This window comes from Onychostoma macrolepis, chromosome 05 (assembly GCF_012432095.1).
Source record: "Onychostoma macrolepis isolate SWU-2019 chromosome 05, ASM1243209v1, whole genome shotgun sequence".
NCBI classification, from domain to species: domain Eukaryota; kingdom Metazoa; phylum Chordata; class Actinopteri; order Cypriniformes; family Cyprinidae; genus Onychostoma; species Onychostoma macrolepis.
Genome location: NC_081159.1, coordinates 12,190,832 through 12,212,984, shown reverse-complemented (window position 1 = coordinate 12,212,984; position 22,153 = coordinate 12,190,832). Strand labels below are relative to the sequence as shown.

The 22,153-nt window shown below is 36.3% G+C and overlaps 1 protein-coding gene across 2 annotated transcripts in view; it reads left to right on the top strand.

The window, feature by feature from the left end:
- The window catches only part of tmem8b (transmembrane protein 8B), a 139,864-nt gene that overhangs the window by 50,975 nt on the left and 66,736 nt on the right, over positions 1-22,153 (top strand). For both annotated transcript variants that reach the window (XM_058777690.1, XM_058777691.1), the window contains exons 3-4: positions 5,852-6,059; positions 20,421-20,554. In XM_058777690.1, coding sequence (XP_058633673.1) covers positions 5,852-6,059; positions 20,421-20,554 — 342 coding nt within the window. The remainder of the gene's footprint in view (positions 1-5,851; positions 6,060-20,420; positions 20,555-22,153) is intronic.

Sequence of the window (22,153 nt, the reverse complement as noted above, 5' to 3'; positions counted from 1 at the left end):
GTGTATGTTCTTTTTTTTTTTTTTTTGGTTACCTGTGAAGAACTTTTTTTTCTTCTTTCTAGGCTTTGACATAGGCTACATGTATTCAAAGGTAGTAACTAGGGCTGTCAATTTAGCATGTTCATTTTGTACACTAAATTATAAAAAGTTTTAAACTATTTATTCTTGCAAAAAAAGCACCTGACATATCAGTGGTCATTACTCATATTTTGTATCCCCAACTGTGCACATTTTAATTGCCTCCTTTCTCTGATGCACTCATTTCTGTTCTTGGAGTCTCTAATATCAAGTTGACGAGTTGAATGAGATGCATTTGATTGAACCCATATTTAAAGATTAAAAAAATATATATATATATATATATATATATATATATATATTGAGTAAAAAAAAACCCATCTAATTGATGTCTATTTAATGTTTTGGGCATGTTACATATCATACACATGATACTTTTCATATCACAATATAATCATTATCACCATATTCAAAATAGCCTTGACCTATAAAACAATAGTGCCATGGACTGAACCTAGATATCTTTTCTGGGCTGGCATGCTTTAGTCCAGATTAAAATGTATAATACAAAAATCTGAATGGCTGTTTAAAAACATGTAAATATTCTTTGACTTCCTTTATTCTCTGTGACAAACTGAGTGTCAGAAACGTATAGTTTTCTTTTCTTCCAGACTATTTTTTCTTTTATATAGAATAAACTTGCATTTGCATTTAGCTTATTGCATCATACACAGTGTTGTAAATATTTGATGAACAAGAAGCTAATTTATGTTCTAAAAGGTAAGGTACCAAGGCTTATTCACTGTATTTTGAAGTGCCTGCGATAATTCTGTGCATAATCATTACCAAAATATACTGTACACGTACTTACAGTATCTTCAAATTACTTTCATGTAGGATCTTTTCTCTGAAAATATTGATAAATGTAATTATTTGCTATTAATTTGATAGATTAATCATCATATGTTTACTTGATTACATTTGTTTTAATGAATTGACATTCATAATACCAATTAATGTCGTTCTTATCTTTGTCTCCCAGCTTTTCTGAGTGCCCATTTGTGTTATTTTTGTAGTCAAACTTGCCTTGTGTTAATTACCAAACCTTGTTTTCACCTTGTTTCAAACTCTCTCCAGCCTAATTGACAACAAGAGATTAATAGAGTGTGACCTTAAACATTGTGAGGAAATGCACTGACTACAGAGCATGTTGATCTGATTATGATGATTTGTTTGCTGAAGGGCCAGTTTACATACAGCTTGGACTCTGATCTTAGGACAGCTCTGTATTGCTTTGATGAGCCTGGCAGTAATATGTTTGGATGTGATTTGCTAACATGTATGGATGTATGACTAATTGGGTCACAACAGAGCACTGCATGCTCTGCAAAGGATAATGAAGCCAGGCCTTTGGAGCAATACATTGCATATGGCATATCATATTTGATATGGCATGTTTTTTTGCACCTTGTGTGAGCTTAAATATTTGAACTGTATAGATAAGAGCGTTAAGGATGCATGGTAGCTTCGTCAAGTAGATGCTAATTTACAGTACATGCTAAGTTAATTAGAAAAAAGTGTCTTTTGCTGTGATCATTTATGTATGTGTATGTAAATCCTGTGTCACAGTATCGCACCATACTCAAAGTTGGCATTGTAGATTATTTTAAGATAAAGAAAATTAAGAATAAAATTGGTAACACTGTACAATAAAGTTCAGATTGTTAATAGATTATTATTAGATTAGAATCATTATTTAGACTCATGAATAACAATGTTTTACTGCTGACTCATTTTTAACATTACAAGATGCATACATTGAAATAAATTACTTAATATATTATAAAAGAATATGAATTAATTTGGAAAAACATGAATTTAGCAGGATTTTATACATTTGAGTCTATATTGTTATAAGTTATATAATAATAGCTTCTGTATTTATATTTTTTTTAACTAACAATAATCAAAATTAATACTGTAAAATTGTTGTTAATTATTGGTAAATAATATCTAATATATTAACTAATGTTCACAAATTGAACCTTATTGTAAAATGTTGCAATTAAAGGCATAGTTTACCCAAAAATGAAAATTTGCTGAAGATTTACTCACCCTCAGGTCTTTCAAGATGTAGATGAGTTTGTTTCTTTATCTGGACAAGATTTTGAGAACTGTAGCATTACATCACTTGCTCACCAGTGGATCCTCTGCAGTGAATGGGTCCTGTCAGAATGAGAGTTCAACAACTGATAAAATGTTGCAGTAATCCACAACATATACACAACAATAATCCTTCAGTTAACATCTTGTGAAGAAAAAGCTGCATGTTTTTAATAAACAATTCCATCATTAAGGTGATTTAACTTTAAACCACTTTTATCGCTTCTGGCCAAAATACAATAATTGATTAACTAGGATTACTTGTGGATTATTGTGATGTTTTTATCATCTATTTAGGCTCTCATTCTGATGGCACCCGTTGACTGCAGAGGATCCACTGGTGAGCAAGTGATGTAATGCTGAATTTCTCCAAATCTGTTCTGATGAGGAACCAAACTCATCTACATCTTAGATGGCAGCATTTTGGGTGATGTTAAAGTTTAACATTAAAAAATAACCTAGCACCATAGCTGACAGTCTGTGCACAGATGTCTTTATAGTTTGAACACTCCCTCAGAACTACAAGGCAGCGTCTTAGTAAAAATCTGGAGCTTCCACTGCCAGCCTCAAAAGAAAAAGTTCATGGCTCAGTGCAATACACAACCCAGATAAAATCATTTCCCTGTGCTGAAAACATCTGTCTGACGGTTCTGAACACAAGCTTGTTCTTCAACAATGTCGTCACATTCACGTAAGCAGTATGGGGTCTCCATCTTGGAATAAGACCCCTGCAGAGCTCTAGCAGAAGTACTTTGAGTTATTACCTGTCAAGGATCCAGGACCTCTGGGCTAGTACGACCATCTCTGAAGATCGCATGTCTGTTTCATGAAAGAGAAACACACAAAGAAATCCAGAGACATTACAAGGCAAGGCCATTCAAAGAAAAATGGGAGAATTTGTAATTGTCCATTTTTAATTGTCAAAATATATTATCGAAACCTTTTCTTGGCAAACAGGTTTCATCCATTCTAGTAGAAGCTCCACTACTACTACCATGCAATAGAAAATAGTTAATAGTTGGCCTTCTTAAAGGAACATATACTGTATAGACAAGAAATCAGTTTTGGCTGGTGAGATTATCTGATATTTTAAAGACTTATGTGTTTTTGTTGAGGTAGTTTATTATATATATATATATATTAGGGGTGTCAATGTCAACGTGCTAACGCATGCGATTAATCAAAACAATTTTACGCGTTAATATTTTTTTAACGCAAATTAATCGTTTGATAAGGTTTGACCCTAACTTCTTCCCATCATCGCAGCGCGGAAGGTTATCTATCATTGTGTGATGAGGGTACAGCGGACCAGTGTTGCCAGGGTAACGGCACAAGTGGGCTATTTTGAAAATACAGTCGTGGGAAAAATTACAGAGCCGTGCATTGCGGTTTTTTGGGCTACTTTTATAATGTACCGCGGCCGCCCAAAGTGTATATAGACAAATATAAAGGAAAATAGATCCTTTTACTAATGTGTATTATACTTGGAATGTATCCCTGGCAACTTAAGAACAGAGAGGCGGTTGTAACATCACAAACAACATGAGTTTCAGCAGAGCAGCAAAAATAAACATGACAACAGCCACTATAGATTATATAAGATAATAAACACACGATTACGATAGATATGGTCTGTATGTGATTTTCTTGAGATGAATGTGTAATATCTGAAATGCTAATTTGTGCAGTGATATAAAAGGCTATAAATTGCATATTTTAACAACAGTAAACGACCAAACTCCACATGTGATCGCAAAAGGAAGTTATCACAAACACACGATGGTGGTTTGAAGTGAGTTCTGAGAAAAAGTGTACTTTTAATCTCATAAATTGTCTTATGAAGCATATGATAATATTAGCTCTAATGCAGCTGCAGAACAGGTCCAAATCTTCTTCATAATGCATTTTGTCAATACTTCACGTAAGGTCGCAAGAAAATGTTTTGTTGTATTTATTTAGAAATACTTTTGATAATAGTTGGGTAAATGTATACTGGGATTGAAGCGATGTGGCTTGGTAAATGTTTTATTGCCAGTATAAAGGCTGATAATGGCTGAATAAAAACAAAAGAATAATGATAAAAGAATAATAAGGATTATGTCTCATACCTAGCAGAAGTGTGAAAGGTTCTGTTTCCTTAAACTAGTTTGTCATGCATTTCTTTATTTCAACACATTTACAGGTAAATCCTAGTATTTTAAATTTGTGATAAATCATGATTAATCACAGCCCATGACTGTGATTAACGCAATTAAATTTTTTAATCGATTGACAACACTAATGTATATATTTATATCTGCAAGGGTCTTGTCCTGTTTTACTTTTTTTTTTTTTTTGTATCTGTAAGGGTTTTCTGTAAAGGTAAAGGATGTGTTTTATCTTTCTACAATATAATTTCCTGTTTTCTAGACATATAAGTGACATTTTTATAACATATTTTCTTGTTTCTTTTCTGTTTTTTATTTCCATGAAATCCAGATGAATATTAATTATAATAATACATTTTTAAATTAAGTGAGGTGTATTCAAGTCATTGTATACATGCCTTTTTTTAAAATGTATTTTTGTGTGGATTAATAGCTACAACAAAAAGTGAGCATCGCATCATTGACCCAGATTTCAAAAGGCATATTTCCGGAGGGTGCTGCACTACCTGAGCAATGGGAAACAGACAGCTTTCTCCAGGTGTTATATTCTTCTTTTTGTGGGTGTTTAGCTAGCTGTGCACAGTTATGAAGATAAATCCATACGTGAACACTTAAAATGTATCAGTGATGAATAAAATATCAGTATTCATCATGGGTACATCTGAATTATTGTGTGACTCTATTACACACATATGTGAATGTGCTGTCTTTTGCCATATTTACTTGTCTCACAAAGCCATTTTTTATCTCTGAAAATGAGAGAAACAGAGAATAAAAGAGTAATTGATAGTCTTTGTTGTGAAACCCTTCATACAGGGGCTTTTTTCCCCACAAGGAGTGTCAGGGTTGTGACTGACAAACTACAGGAGACACAAAGCATTGCATTGAGCAAAAATAATTGCAGACAGTGAAGCCTTTTAGAAAAAGTGTCATGGCATGATTTGTTACAGGCTCCTACAGTCTGCCTGTGTCTGTCTCCTGACTGACAGGCTAGAGACTGAGGGAAGACTTTTTACTTTCATGGCCTTGTGCTCCCATGTCGAAATGAAGAGAAGCACGTTGCGGTTTTGTGTTGAAAATGAGTCTGATGTAAGTGAATGAGTTTCGTCTCTTTCATTCTTCTCTCCTTTACTTGTAATTGCAGCCTAGTCAAGGCGCTGTTCCAAATCAATGCTTCCTAAATTTGTAAGCATTGCTCAAAACATTAACGACGAAGTTAAATGTTAGAATATTTGTATACGATTTACTTCATGCATAATTTATAATTAGTCACAATGCTCCACTTCCTCTCTTGCGATCGAGTGAGAAATTGTTGCATCTTCTCCATTCTAATTGATTCAGGACTGACTTCAGTGTGCTTTCTCTGGCCCTGTGCTTTTCATTACATGGACTCACTTGTTTCCCTATGTTTATACATCTACTCACGCGATATAGTTTTCCTATATCTTGGACATAAATGACTGATGCATTTGATCTCATCCAAGGAGACAGTCTTAAAATGTAACTGTTATCTTGGTTTACAGGTACTTCAGGTCAGGAGCTCCACCTGTAATCAACCCCCTCCAGACACGTTTTCCAAAGGACACCATTGTACCAGGCTCTTTCGCTGTCACTTTGACATGGACGCTGCCCAACCGCACCACAGGGGTTTTCAATGTCACCAGCCCCCTCCCAGGAGACTGGTTCCTGGCTGCACACTTACCAAAGGATGAGGGGAAGATCTCTGTCAAGGTGAGTAAAAACATAAAGGATAAAGCAGTCAGTGATCACAGGGCTAAAAATGAGAGAATCATTTCTGCTTTTAACAAGAGCTAAGCTTGTTGATTATGAAAAATGCCTTATGTTCATGGTTGTGCATGTACGTTCCTCTCGGCATTTATGCATTTATAATTGAAGCTGCTCACTTCCGCACAGTCAGTGGGTGGCCTTCATGGGTAGCAATTTAAAAGTGAGCGCTGTGATTTCAGAACTTGTCATAGACTTCTTTTTCAAATGAGATTATATATGCGTTTCCTATCAGAGCGCTCATTATTTCGCTTGGCTTGTAATCTCAGAGACAATGGCATTTTTCTTTTATATAATGCCCTGAATATTCATTTATATATATATATTACATCATGTTAGAAGTACATTACTTTTTTAAAATGGTTCCTTTTTCTTATTGTTCACAAAACCACACACTTGTCCAAGTCTGACATCTGTCTCTGTGGTATGAAAGCATGTTTCCAAGTAAAGAATAAAGACATTATTGTGAGGTAAAGTGTAGAATTAGAAAGCCATGCTGTGAGATATAAAGAGAGTTTTAAAGTCACATATGAGTAGTCACATTGTGAGATGTAAAGTTAAAGTTATAAGTGGGAGAAATGAAGTATCGATTATGAGAAATTATGTTTTTTAAAAGGAAATAAAATACTTTTTATTCTGGCTTCATTACTGCCTGACACCAAAACCATGTTCATAATGTTTGAAAGTTGACAGAGCTAGTTTTGTTGCACTCAAAAATGGTTGTTGAGTCTTGTATAGACATCCAGTGCTTTTTTTTTTTTTTTTTAATTCCTGCAGCAAAGTGTATTTTAAATTAAAAAAGGCAGTTCATATTAAAACACAAGAGGTCAATCATGCATCATAAGATATGCGTAAGTAACAGCATGTCAGCAGTGGCTAAATTACGGCCTAATAATGCTCCCTGCCAGTAAACAAAAATGTACAGCAGGCTGTAGTATTCTTATTAAGGGTATTACTGCCCAGAGGGAGTATTTAAATAGGGAAAATCAGCCAGTGGAAAGTGTTTAAAAAGCTCATGCTGCTGAGAGTCCACCAGGAAGCACAATGCAATGTACTGGCTCACAGTGGAGACTGAATTCACATAAACAGCTTACATATTTTTAATTCACTAAAAAAAGTGCAATTAGTTTCCAAAATATATAAAACATTTAAAACAACTAAGTCATTCAGGGCAAGTCTCTTTCATTCATGCCTAGTTCTGTTGACAGTATCTGTTTTTCTTTCAAATAGTGGATAGTATTGCATTTTCGTTTAAAAGCATTGCATGGTAAAACCTTAAAAATGCAATATAATGAAGGTGTTATGCTTCCCTATAATTATTTTTGTCATTGGTGTTTCACAGAAATAAGCAGAACCATCAGACCACAACCAAGACTATCACAATCAAAAGCTGAATTATTTTTTACATTTTTGTATTATTATAAATTTAAAAACTGTAGATGCTGTCCAAATAAATTTTCCCCTAGTATATATTATATAGGCCACACAATCACCTGGTAAAAATTGGATATGCCAAGATTCATCTTATGTCTGCCTTACAGAGTTACGACTGGATACATTCCACTGGTTTGTATTTGCATGTAGATACAGAGAACTAGTTTTCTCTGTCTGACTGAGACTCACATCTACTTTAATTGTGCTGTCATGCATAATTTAGCCAATATCTGACAGTTCTGTAACATGGGAGAAAAGTGCTATTACAATCTGGAAAATAGGCCTAAAATATGATTATGTGCTTGCTTTAATTGTATTAGAAAACAACAATAGCCAAAGTGTGTTTTTGGCCTCTAGAACTGTGCACGTGAAACTTATAAATGAGATTTGGTTTTTAAAAGAATAGTTCACTCATAAATAAAATTGGCCATAATTGAATCATCTTAATGCCGTTCCAAACCCTGATTACTTTTTTCCCCCTGTGGAACACAAGTTGAATATTCATGAGAACTGTCCAGTTTGTGAACAATTAACAGCTTACTGTTGAGGGACTTATATATCTGTTCCTCACACCAAGCCATCATGTGACATCAGAAGAATCATATTATATATATATATATATATATATATGATTCTTCTGATCCACAGGTAAATATATATATATATATATATATATATATATATATATATATATATATATATATATATATATATATATATATATATATTTTTTTTTTTTTTTGTATCCTTTTGAAGCTTAGAAGAAGTTTCCCCATAACTGCTTGGAAAAGAGTGATCAGCAAATGAATCGAAACTTATGTTTTATTTTCCATGAAAGAAAGAAAGTTATATTGGTTTAGAACACAAGGGCATGCTAATTCTTTTTAAGTGACCTCTCTGATTAAGATTTTAAACAACATCATTGCAGTGGATTGCATCTAAATGGATCACACATTGGAGTAAACTTCTCGCATCTTAATTGGAATTCTTACGTTCACAATAGCATAACCTCAATCTCCATCCACAATCTTAAAAAGTCCGCCTCAGCTGAGTTTTGTCCTTTGCTGCTCTTACTTATCTCAGAGCCACCAGGCCTGCACTTCAGCCTTTCTCTTTAATTAACTGCAGCAGGTTTGGTCGTGGTGGAGGCCATTCTCCTGGATTAAGAGCAATAATTCTACTCGTGTACTCTGCTTTAAGGGCACCGCTTTCCTTTGAGCCCACAGGGTCACACTGCCAGCCAATTAGACAGAGACAAAGCTTGGAACGACGAAGGCTTCCTCTTTTCTGTTGGCCTGGGGAACGACAGCACCTGTGGAGCAGAAAAGCTCATGGCTGAACCTACTGAGGTGGAGTAATTGGAGGAAGTGTGGAAAGCGAGGCCATGCTTTCCCTGAGGAATACATTTTTTATTTATCATTCTGTGTAGTGTAATGGGGGTTATGTTGTATTGGACTTTTGTTTTGTTGAATGGGCTTGTTGGTAGATTGTGCCACAAACTGTGTCTGCACAGTGAACAATCATAAATTTACTCCATCTTGGTAATGTTATGTGGGCATCAGTTTTTTTATGTGTACAATATGCAGTATGCTCCTATTTAACTAAATCGTTTTGGACATTGCATTCTTTCTCCATTTGTCAGGATTGTTTAAAAACATTATTCAAATCAATCTGTTAAAAAAAAATTAGGCTGGCATTTTAGAGTAAACAAACTATTAAAAAGATGATTGGTGCCTTTAACTGAATAGCTACACCAACACTGAAAAATGCATTTTTTTATTTTATCATTTTTCTGATGGGTGGTCTCTCTCCTCCTTCTTACTCTGACTTTCAAGGAAAGTTGACAATAAAATACAACTGAAAATCTACTACTACTACTATTATTATTATTATTATTATTTTGTTCAAATCCAAGATAAGATTCTAAGAATTTAACAGTTGTTAAATTGTTAAGTCACAAGCAATTAATAATAATATTAATACTGTTAATAATAAAAATAGAGATTGAGTTAACATTGCTCTGAACCTTTGGAACTGCTAAATAATATTATTAATAATACTATTATGATGTAAATACCAAGATGAGATTTGAAGAATTTAACAGTTGTTAAGTCACAAGCATTTGTTGTTATTATTATTGTAACTTAATGGATGTCTTGTACAGCAAGTTAAATTCTTAAATTCTTAAAATCCCATCTTGAAATTCACATCATGATCGTAAACTGCTATGACCCAAGTACAAGCCCGTAACTGACTGTCAAGTAACAGCTTGCAGGATCGAAGCTCCGTGGACACATGGTGCACAGAGGTGAATCTCAGCAGAGCAAAGCTGCAGCGGCCCTCAGCAAAGTGCAAGTCTGTTCTCTCAGCTGATGAGCTCCACAGTGTCTGTGAGGCTAATCAGGGAGCAGCCGGACCCTGCTCTGCAGGCGCACAGTCACACAAGCAGATGGCCAATTGTAGAGAGAGGAAGAGAGAAAGAGAGAGGGAGGAAAGGAATGAGGAAAGAAGGGGGATGAGTATGAGTCAAGCACACAGTAAAGATCAGCCGGCCGTCTCTGCTGGATGAAGCTGCCACAGTGGATAAGCAGCGACCAGAAGCCGAGCATCCTGACAGTTTGCCTTGCACTAACTAAACTCTTGGAGTAAATCAATAAACTAATTGGAAACTGTCAGCACTTGGAGATATGTTATCGTTCAGTGCATCTTTGCTGTTTTGGGGTAAAGTCTACACAAGTGGGGAGGGAGTGGGGGCTGTCAGCTTTGTGATTGTTTATCTCTGTATTGAATTGTTTTTATTTTAAAGATAGTGAACAGGCCAAAACATTCTAGATTTTCTGTGTTATTAAGGTGTGCTAGGTCAGTAGATGCAATTGTTCTTGTTTACTGAAATTCACTATAATGTACACCCATTTACTAGGGTTATTTATAGACAGTGTTTGTTAGGAAGGAGGAGAAGGTCAGCCATTTTAAGCAGATAAAGATCTATGTGTTTACTCAGTTGGTTAATGGTGAGGTGTGGATTTTATTAAATGGTGCCAGTTTAATACACTTAGACTGTAAGGTATTCATAAGTTGACTCCCCTGAAAAGTGAAAATAATATGGTTTTGATGCACCGGCACTCTCTCAATCAATGTGTTTGAGGTTGCAAATCAGTTTGAAACTGTAAATGTTTTTTTATATTCAATTCTTTGACAACAGTCATGGGCAGACTTCATACTTCATACTTCATATCCTTAGCTGTTATAAATTCACTGTAAACCATGGCTTCACGGGGCTTATTGCTTATAAAACTGTTATTCTATATATACGTAGCAAGGTTTCACAAAATAAAAAGCAAATCAAATGTAATGATTTTAATAAAAACATTCTTCCACCAAACAATGTTTTTCCTCAAAAATGGTTGTGGTTGCGACAAAGTTTTTACCAAGCAACACACAGTAACAAAGAAGTGTATGTTTGTAGAGTAATTTACAACAGCTGCGAACGCAGCTCAACCAATCAGAATCAAGAACCAGAACTATCCGTTTTATCCACCTTTTTCTTGATGTAAAAATGGGCACGGCCATTTGTAAATTCTATGGGTCTAGCTTCATCTGCGTCCAGCTATTTTTAGCTGTACAAAACTGCTTGATATTGAAAATTGGTGTGTCTTATTGTCACGATCTGTGCGGGGAGGAACGAGGAGACGTGGAATATACGAAACAATCTTTAATGAACTCCATAAACAGGGTACATCCAACACTGGGAATCGCAGAAAACACACGAACTGAACAAGTAGACCCGACAAACATGAACTAAACAGACAGGGCTTTTAAACATGACAATTAGGGAGAAACGAGACACACCTGGAATCAAATCAACGGGAGACAGAAACTGGGTCACGGAGCACATGGGGAGCAAAAACACAACAAAAACAGTCCAGGGGCATGACATTACTCCCCCTCCTGGAAGGTGCGTCCTCACACCGTAGCTACAACAGAGGGAAGGATGGGAACATGGGAGGAGGCTCGGGAGGAGGCTCAGGAGGAGGACAGACACCCGGGAGGGGGCCGGCTGACAGAGACCAGAGAGGTTATGAAGGAGGGAAGAGCCAGGGAAGAGATAGGAGGGACCCGGAGCAGGAGGAGTCCAGCTGGACCCAGGCCACAGCCATGATGTCGACCCAGGGTGGAGCTTACGGAGGGAGGAGCCATTGAGGAGGGATGGCCGCCGACTCCAGGGGGCCGACTGATGGCGGCGGAGCAGGTGGTGGAGGAGCCTGATGCGGAGACGGAGAGCCAATGAGCCAGGGCAACAGGGAGGATCCGGGGGACCAAGGCGGAGCAGATGGCGCCGGCGACCGAGGCGGACATGGGGATCCAGATGGCCGCGGTGGAGCCGGAGTGACAGAGGACTGAGGAGGAGCCGAAGGGATGAAGGAGCCAGAGGGATGAAGGGACGAGGCGCAGCCGGAGGAGTGGAGTCCCGAGGCATAGGATGGTCGACGCCAGACCAAGGTGGAGCCAGAGGGATGAGGGAGCCCGGCGGAGCCAGTGGACAGATGGGCCACGGCGGAGAGAAGGGAGCTAGGAGCCATGGTGGAGCTGACGGGTCGATAGGCCGTGGCGGAGTCCGGGTCTCGGAGGCTGGAGGCGGAGTCAAGGGGTACTCCAGCCCTGGGGAGGAACGAGGAGACGTGGAATACACTAAACAATTTTTAATGAAGTCCATGAACAGGGTACATCCAACACTGGGAATCGCAGGAAACACACGAACTGAACAAGTAGACCCGACAAACATGAACTAAACAGACAGTGCTTTTAAACACATGACAATCAGGGAAAAACGAGACACACCTGGAATCAAATCAACGGGAGACAGAAACTGGGTCACGGAGCACATGGGGAGCAAAAACACAACAAAAACAGTCCAGGGGCATGACACTTTATCATGTTATTTTAATGTATTATCTTAATTATGAACCCATTGGTTTGTAGTGCAAACAGTTTTACCGTTTACTGCACGTTGTTATTCTCCTCGTTATTTACCAATCCGTAGGTTCCATGTGACGTCACACTGTTTTATCGCCACCATTTATGTGTCCGAGTCACAGCTGCGCGACCTGTCAGTCTATGGTCACAGCAGCCACAACTACCAGAGGAAGATCAACGAAACACTCCCAGAAGGTTCACAAGGTTACAGTATGCCCGGGATATGTTGTGCTGTAACAACAGTCATCAGAAAAACCCTGAACTACAATTTTATTAGATCCCAAAGAGGTTAACGTAGATCGGCAGAATAAATTGTTGGCTTAAATCAGAAGGCACCACTGGCAGCTAACGTACGGTTGCCAACTTCAGAAAATGATAATAATTGACAATTGTGATTCTTTATAGGAGAAATGCATATTTTTAATTAAAGCGAACTTAGTGTGGGCTGCTTTTGGTGCCTGAATTTGTGCTTCAGTAATGAAATCCAGGTTTAAGAATACACTAGAAGTGAACGATGTCTTCCCTCAGGTAGATTGCATGTTTTCTTGGCTTACTGGATGTTGGGCTCATGATCATAATCACGTTGTTTGCATTAACCAAAACTGACTTGCTAAAATCAAAACGCGGACGGACAAGTGAATCGCCGAGTCTCGCTCGCTGCGAAGCAGGAGTGACCAGCTGGGAGAGAATTCTTCAAGGTCTTAAAGCCTTCATTGAGCGGCTATGTTTGCAATTCAAACAGTAATTTGTCCAGAAAGAATGAATAATTATAAATTGTACTAATATTAGCTAAATTGACATTATTCAGATTGTGTAATAAGCTAGCTAATTAATATTATCTATTAAATCTCATATGGATGTGCTGTGCTCGTTGGCACATCGGACACAAATATGGCGGCGAGCATAGCGGAAGTGACGTCTTTGGTACCCATGGATAGCGGCTAATGAACTGGAAGTCTCACCCATAGGCTTACTTCCACGTTGAAGAAAACGGTGGATAAAAAAAAGAAAAATGTGGATAATTATCATTTAGCATGTCAGTGGACAAGTCAGTGTTCTGTTGACATTTTTAGTTTAATTGTATGGAAAAAACAGTTGAAACACTCTTCAAACTTTTCATACAGAACAACATGAGGGTGAGTAAATGATGAGTTTTCATTTTTTTTTTCCTGAACTGTCTCTTTAATGTAATTGCATTTTCTGTAAACAGATCTGAGCTTTACCTTTCTGATAGTATCCTGTCTTTTGACAAATAATAATAATTTAAAAAAAATCTAATTATAGGGCTGTCACGATATCAGTTTATTTACCACACGGTTATTGTGGCCAAAAGAAGTTAAGTAATTAAAGTATTATCACAATATCTATTGAAATATGGAGGAAATAAATGCTATCAGTCAAATTCATCTTTTGCTTTCTTTATTTAGTTTTTTCTCTTTTTTTTGCCAAAAATCTAACTCGAAATATGACTGCAGGGAGGCAGAGAGAGTTTGTAACCATAATATGAAAATAGCTTGCTGTTGATCGGCATTTCCTCCAGACTGGGGTGTCTTAACACCTCAGCTTTTTTTTATTTTTTTTACAGAATCCAAAAACTCCCACACTGATAAGCTATAACTTTTTTTTGGGGTGCAGGTAGAGTTTCTCTTTTTCGTCTGTCATGATTTTGAGAGCCAGTAGCCGCTAAACATTGCATCGTCTGCTGTTTTCTGTGTTATGATGAGTGGCAACCAGCATTAAGGTGTAATACCATCACCTACTATGTACAAGTGTCAACTAGATAGCTACTAGCCTGGATTATTTATGATATTATCATATGTGTAGTATTAACACAATATAAATATTTCAATTTTTAAATATGTTTGTTATTGTCAATACTATATTGTGAATGCAAAGTGAAAAGTGGTAGCTATACAATCACCCAGCTGTTGATCAAAGTATGAAAACTGGACTTTTATGTCGTCACTGATTTATTTCTGGACTTGGGAGCTTAAGCACAGAACAGAAGTGGAGAATTGTGGGAGATGTGCGGGGGAACACCAGGCTTTACCAGTAATGAGACTGTGGATCCCTGCAGTTCTGTTCCTTGACAAATGATAAATGTTTTTCATACCAGGCTGAAATGCCTTGGTGCCTTATATGCTGCGGGTTCATGCTCAAGTATTTTTTTTTAGCCTGTCAGTTGCATTACCAGACACATGTTTGGAGTTCACCATGATCCACCATAAATGATAAAGGAATCTTTTTCTCATTGGCCATATGGACTCCTCCTCGTGGTTCTGCATGAGCAGTGTGTCAGAGAAATTATCCCTCACACAGCTGGAGACCACATTAAACATGCAAAATGCCAACAACAGTCCGCTATCAATTCTGTGTACTGTTTGGCGCTCTGCACGCGTGCACAGAGGGCACTAATTATTTCACTAGTTGCTCAAAGTTGCCAAATTTGTGCTGTGAAAAGGGAAGCAATTATTTGCATCTTTTTCTCTCTCTCTTCCCTTTGTCTGTGCTGGCACATGAGTTGCAAACATCCCCCCTAATCAAATCAGATCAATGAAGAATTGTAAGAAGGCAGAGGCGTCACAAGTTGACAAATCTTGCATGTCAGACACAATGCAAAAAGCACGGGGTGGGGGTACAGAAGCAAGGCCGTGTCTGCCTCCACCAGCACCAGCTGTGCCTGCTTTATGTATGCAGCCATGGACAAACAACAGATGGGGCTCCATCTCAAGTTTGTTGTTTAATGGCCGCTGTTTTGCTTTTCCATCTTTATTATCCCAGCTACAACTCCAATCTGCCATTTTAAGCTAAAAAGTGATGTTTCCATTTACTTACACGTAGATTGTGTAGTAGTAATTCATTACGTTCCGGATAAAACATTGCATCATGGCCAGAATAACACTAATACTTAACACTTACTCACTTAGTAGGTACTTCCATCTGGCAGGCATTATAGATTTTAAGAATAATTTTCTCCCAAAGGCAATCTATACAATCCATTTCATACTTATAGTTTATTTTTTCATATTTACACTATCATTCAAAACTTTGAGGTCAGTAAGCCTTCTTTTAAAAGAAATGATTTTATTCTGCAAAGATTCATGCGATTCAAAGATCAATAGCGACAGCAAAGACATTTACAATGTTATAAAAGACGACGACTTCTTTTTTTTAAGTCAATGCGGTTCATTTGAAATTTCAGTTTTTTACAGAAACATGAAAAAGTCACAGTTTACACAAAAAAAGTGTTTTCTACATCGATCGTAATGATAAATGTTTCTTGAGCACCAAATCAGCATATTATAATTATTTCTGAAGCATCATGAGACACTGAAGATTGACAATTCAGCTTTGCCATCACAGGAATAAATTAAAGTATATTAAATATAAATGTATTAAAGTGTATTTTAAAATATTATTATGTCATGTCATTCTGTCAACATGCTATTCCTTTGCTATTCCTATTATGTTTGTGTGAGCACATTAGAACAATACAAAACAAACTCTGAATACTGCAAAGAAAAAATTTTAAAAATAGTAAAACTGAAACAACTGGAATTATTCTACATTAATTATTTCAACATAGTACATTTTAATCCAATTTTGTGTAAAAAATATAAATTTTTAAATTAATTTTTTTATTTATTTTGGCTATCAAAAAAGACATTTTCAAAATCTGTGCTCATCCATCACACTGGAAATGAAGTTTAAAATGAAGGTTGTAATAGCAAGTTCACCCCACGAGCTCTAGGGTAATTGGTTAGTATTACCCTGGTAGCCTCTACTGGTTGATACCATAAATGCATATTCTGGTGTTATACTGTAGGTATTATAGTCATGTTTTTTTAATATATACATAATATTAGAGCAATAGTAGGAGTAGTGTGCCAGCACAAGCAAACTGCATAGCAGTCTATGAAAAATCACTTGCTTGTGCTGTAATAGGGGAAACAAAGGGTTTATTGAAGCCATCAATGAATTGTTCTTTGCGTGTCCATGTAAATGTCTCACTTATTACCGAGAAGACAAACCCGACGCCTTGAGACTATCTTAGTTCTGGTGTATGGCTGCAGAAGTGATTTGCAGAACAGTTCGTGCTGAAATGAATGAGTCTTCTAATCAAGCTGAGAGCGAATTAGACCTTGATAATACACCAGAGATAATGAGCGACACATGACTCAGAAAACCGACTATGCAGTGACACCTACCCAGTGGTGCAAATCCACCAAATAGACCTTAATGAAATGAGAATGTGTTCTGCCACCATTACAACACATACCTCTAGAGTGTCACGGCTACTTATGAAGGCTCTGAGGTTTTCGATGGTTAGGTGCATTTAGCGTTAAAGCAAATGATGAAAAATATGTGGTTTTGATTAGCTGCTTCTGAAATATTGATATTGATGTTTACTGTCATGATGAGAGCTGCAAAGAATAAATGGTGGATGATTTGCTTGCTTCTTGCATGGGACATTGTCAGTGCGCTGGCCAGGGAGTCAGCTGTTTCTTAGGTGTCCCGTTGTCAAAATCACTTGAATGCACTGAAATGTTCAGTCCCTTGAAAATACCCAGACTGCGTCGGCTGCTCATTATATTCACGAACCAGAAATATCTTCGTAAGTCTTTCAAGTGTAATTATATGAAGACAAATCTTATTTTTTTCTGTCTTTTGAAAGAGATTTTGTTTGTGATTATCTATCATCTCTAAGATGCACGATGGGAACAATCCTGCAAGGTATTTTTATTTTATTTTTTATTTTTTGTAAAGTATTATACAGTATTCAGACACAAAGTAGTTAGAAAAAGATTAAAAAGACTCTTTATTTTTTATTTATTCTTTCATTTATGTGTTTTCTGCCATTTTTTCCCTACTGAGATACTAATATTTATATTGTAATCATGTTGTGCCTTTCTTTGTTGTATGTATTTAATGTCTGAATGCTATTACTAATATTCAGATGTTTTAGGGTTGTTTTTGAAAGAAGTCTCTTTATGCTTACTAAGGCTGCATTTATTTGATCAACCATATTGTAAAAACAATAATATTGTGAAATAGTGTTACAATTTAAAATTGTTTTCTATTTTAATATAAAATGGAAGTCATTTCTGTGGTGACAAAGCTGAATTTTCAGCAGCCATTATTTCAGTCTTACCACATAATTCTTCAGCAATTATTCTAATATGCTGCTCAAGAAACATTTCTTGTTATTATCAAAGTCAACTTTTGCCATTTGTAGCACATCATATAGCAATGTATAAAAATGAAACAGGAAAATTGAAATTATTTTTTTGCAATATATTTTTTATAACAATATAAAACTCTTTAACATTATTTTTGATCAATTTATTGCATCCTTGCTGAATAAAAGTGTTAATTTCTTACTGACCCCAAACGTTTGAGTGGTAATATATGCATATTATCTGCTTTTCTTTTCAGTATAAAAGCTTATGTATTTTATAATGTCATTGTAGTTTTTATCAGCTGCTATAAAGATGCAGAATGATGTGTTTATACAGTGATGTTGCCAGTTATGTTTTAATGCACAATGTTGCAATCATGTCATCAGTGTCCTAGTGTTTAGCAGATGAAAGCCTTCAAATTCTCTGAATATGTGTTATATTGTACTCTTAGCTACTAATTCATATCACAGAGAATTTTGGAAATGACATGAAGCACACACAATTTTTAGTAAAGGCTTTTTAAAGATTTTTATTTATTTATTTATTTATTTATTTCACGTCTTGAAAAATATCTAATTATAGGATGACTATTGAGGCAGTGAATCCCACAGCATAATTAATCACACACCACTGCAAGCCAATTAGCTCTTTCCGTTGCCCCGCCCCCTCTCTTCACGTCTACTGAATAGCATTTCAGCACTGGAAGAGGCCGCCGTTGCTGACGACTGCTCGGTTATTGTTTAACTGCATTGAACTGACAGATGCGCCAGCAGACTCTCGCTCCCTACCTTATGAAGTAATAACATGGCTGACTGACCTCAACAGGAAGCCAGCAGTGATATGCGGTTGACATTCGACAGCGCTGTGGGTTGAAAAAGCCAGTGAAAATGACCCCGCGTCTCAGGCGGTAGTCCAGTACAAACGACGGAAACAGGAACGTGCGCTCTGGAAAGCTAATGTATTCTTTTAGAGTGATTCCTAGACATTTAATACCTCTTTGTTTGGCGTGATTGTATTTCTCTGTGTGGAGATGGTAAGAAAAGACGCTGGCCGAGTAGGGAGGAGGGGTTATACTACCCCGTTCGACAATGATGAATGTGTTTAGGGCAGGAGTACCTGCGTGAGAGAAGCCGAGGTTTCCATGATGAAACGTTGCATTGTAATTTGCCATGGTGTGCCATAATAAATAAAAGCTCTTGGATTCGCCAACCTTCTCTCCGTCTTTAATCCCTCCACCTCCCTTTCTCACACCTCAAGTCTTCATGCAATTGCACTGTGAAAAATTGTCTGCGAATCTATACAGATCTTCGGATCTTTAATTGGAGCATACGCCACAACATCTGTCGTATACTGAAACCAATGTGGTTTTTACAGCTACGCATCTCTCGATAACACTGCCAACTGTGATCCTGTAATGGTGAAAGCAAAACAGCTCAGTTCAAAAAGCCTTAGTATAATCTGTCAAAGCAGTACATATCATATAGTTATCAGTGCCATGTACAAATACATTGTTGTTCAAACGTTTGGGGTCAGTAAGTGTGTTTTTTTTTTTTTTTTAGTGCTTTTTTAAAATTTCGTATGCTTACCAAGACTGCAATTTCTGTATTTGATCAAAAATACAGTAAAACACGTAATATTGTGAAATAATATTGCCATTTAAAGACACTGTTTCCTATTTTAATATATTCAAAATTTGTATTCATTCCTGTGATGGCAAAGCAGAATTTTCTGCATCATTACTTCAGTTTTAGTGTCAGAAATCATTCTAATATACTGAGTTGGTGCAACAAGAAACAATCCTTGTTATTATTAGCAATGTTATTGTTATTGTTATTTATTTTTAATTTTTTTGTGGAAACTGTAATAACTTTTTTCCAGTATTCATTGATGAGAAAGTTAAAAAGAACAGTGTTTATTTGAAATATAAATCTTTTGTATCTTAATAAATTTATTTTCTGTAACTTTTGATGAATTTAATGTATCCTTGCTGATTTAAAAAAAAAAAAAAAAAATTGAATGTGTGTTACGTTTCCGTTTGTTATTTACACCAGGCACACCTAGTGAAAGGCACACCACCTTACACTTTGAGCAAGGATCCAACATTTTTGACTCTTTGTCAAAACTCCCCCAGTGCTCAGTATTAATTTTTTATTCATGAATTTCAATCCCCAACTCTTGTCTTTTTTTATTTTCTCAAAATAAATTGTTCCTGGTACTTTAAGATGAATCATTCATGTTGCTGTGTTCCTCATTTTTAAAATCACTACTAAAAGAAGAACTGTAAATGTAAAGCAGAATTCAAAGAAGACAAGGTTTTGGCTGGATCCTCCATTTGTTTGGAATCAGTAAACATTGCAGACAGTTCAAAATCTTTTATCTGAATTTTTCACCAAGTGGAGAAACGACAATAGTGTTTGATCTTTTTCTCCAGAGTCTGAGGTGAGAGTTGTTGTGCAGTTGGCCATGAGAAATATCACACAGCAAATCATCAGAAGCGATGCAAATGTAATGACAGTTTCCCTCCATTTGAAGTGATCATAAGGCTCTCTCAGTGGGAGTTGCCCCCCTTCCACGAGCATTTCCATATCATAAATACGCATGTATACATTTTTTGTGACACTGTATTTCATGGCTCAGTGTATTTGAAGATGGATACTGAGTGGATTTTAGCCTGTAACTAATCCATCTATTTCCTGTTTGTTTCACTCTTTTTGTGCAGGGTCTTCACGAGGAATGTCAGTACCTCTTTCAACCTCAGCTTATTGTTCAGAGGCTCATTGGGATTTCAGTGCTGTATCCTGGTTACTTCATTGACCAGATGATTCCTCTTCACAATAGATCTGTACTCTACAAGTGAGTGATTATTTATAAGATGAAATTAAGATGCAATATATCCACTTACACACACACACACACACACACACACACGTTTGTTTCTGTGAATTGTGGGGACTTTCCATAGACTTCTATTACTTTTATACTGACCAAACGATATTTTCTATCCCCTAACCCTAACCCTAAACCTACCCCTAACAGAAAACCTGTTTGCATTGCTATTTTTTATTAATTTTAATAAAAATTCCAGTTTTTACTATGCTTGTGTGGTCCCCACAATGTAGCACACACACACACACTAAAATATATTAACTTTAAAATATATTATTAGAAAACAGTTTAAAATATATAAAATAGAAAACAGTTTTGCTGTATTTTTGATCAAATAAATGCAGCCTTGGTGAACACTTCTTTTAAAAACATAAAACAATTTTACCACCCCAAATTCATGAACGGTGGTGTAATCATCCTCATGTGATTCCAAACACTTAAATAAAACCATCTTTCAAGATTGTGAGCATTTCTACTCTATTGTCATCTTTGCAGACTTTCACACATCTTTCCTTATATTAGACACACGAACGCACACACCGTGCAAGTCTCTCGCCTTTTCTCTCCCTCGTTCTGCTCTCAACACTTTACCATTCCACACACATCCTTTTCTCAAGCTTCCCTCCATTTCAGGCTTCTACTCTCATTAGGTTCAGATATTAAAGCTCTCCTCTCAATTAGCAAATAAAGTCTTTCTAAATGAAAAAGAGGAAAATGGAGGAGGGAGAGGTGATGAAATGCATTCATAAACAACAGGGTACACAGTAAAGACCTTGAGCACTGGACATTATGAAGATGGGCTTTTTTGTATTATTAAAAGCTGGTTTTCAGCGAACATTTGAGAGGGTCAGTGTATTATATGCTGTGACACTTAGGCAGCTGCTGTTTAATGGATGTCTGGATATTATTATGCACTATTTTATAGCATATATAGGATATCTGCCACATGAATGTGTAGGAAGAAATAGGAATCATCTTATATGTAATAAAATCTAGTGGACTATGTTAAATATAGTTATTATGCATAGCTCTTGTTATTTAGTTTGTCGATTAAATAAGAATGTGTAGTATTCATAATAGAAAATACTATTTAATCAGTTGTGAAATACAAAACAGTAGTGCGTAAAATTGGAAGAAGGGATGAATTAACCATCCAATAATTATTATAATTTTTTTTTAAATTCAAGGCAAATTTCAAAGACCAAGTTTACGTTCCAAAACAGGAAACAGGATCCAGCAGATCTGTAAACAACTTGTGTTCTGTTTGATTGAGCATTTGGTGTGCTGCTCATATTGTTAATTATCAAAAACCAAAAGACAAAGCCAATTGTGTCATGGCCAAAAATGTAGATATTAGTTATTTATTCTAACTTCACAGTTGTTCTCAATCTCTGTTCAAATTGAAAAGGGCGACTTGCATTTGTTTCCTGATTAGTTGTTATTGATGTAGAAAATTAAGACGGAGAGATATAATTTAATTGCTTTATGCATTTTCAAAAAGTTTGTTACAATGGGCTGAAGTTTAAAGTTCTTCTGAGAGTACAAAAACACATTCCCGTTTAAATG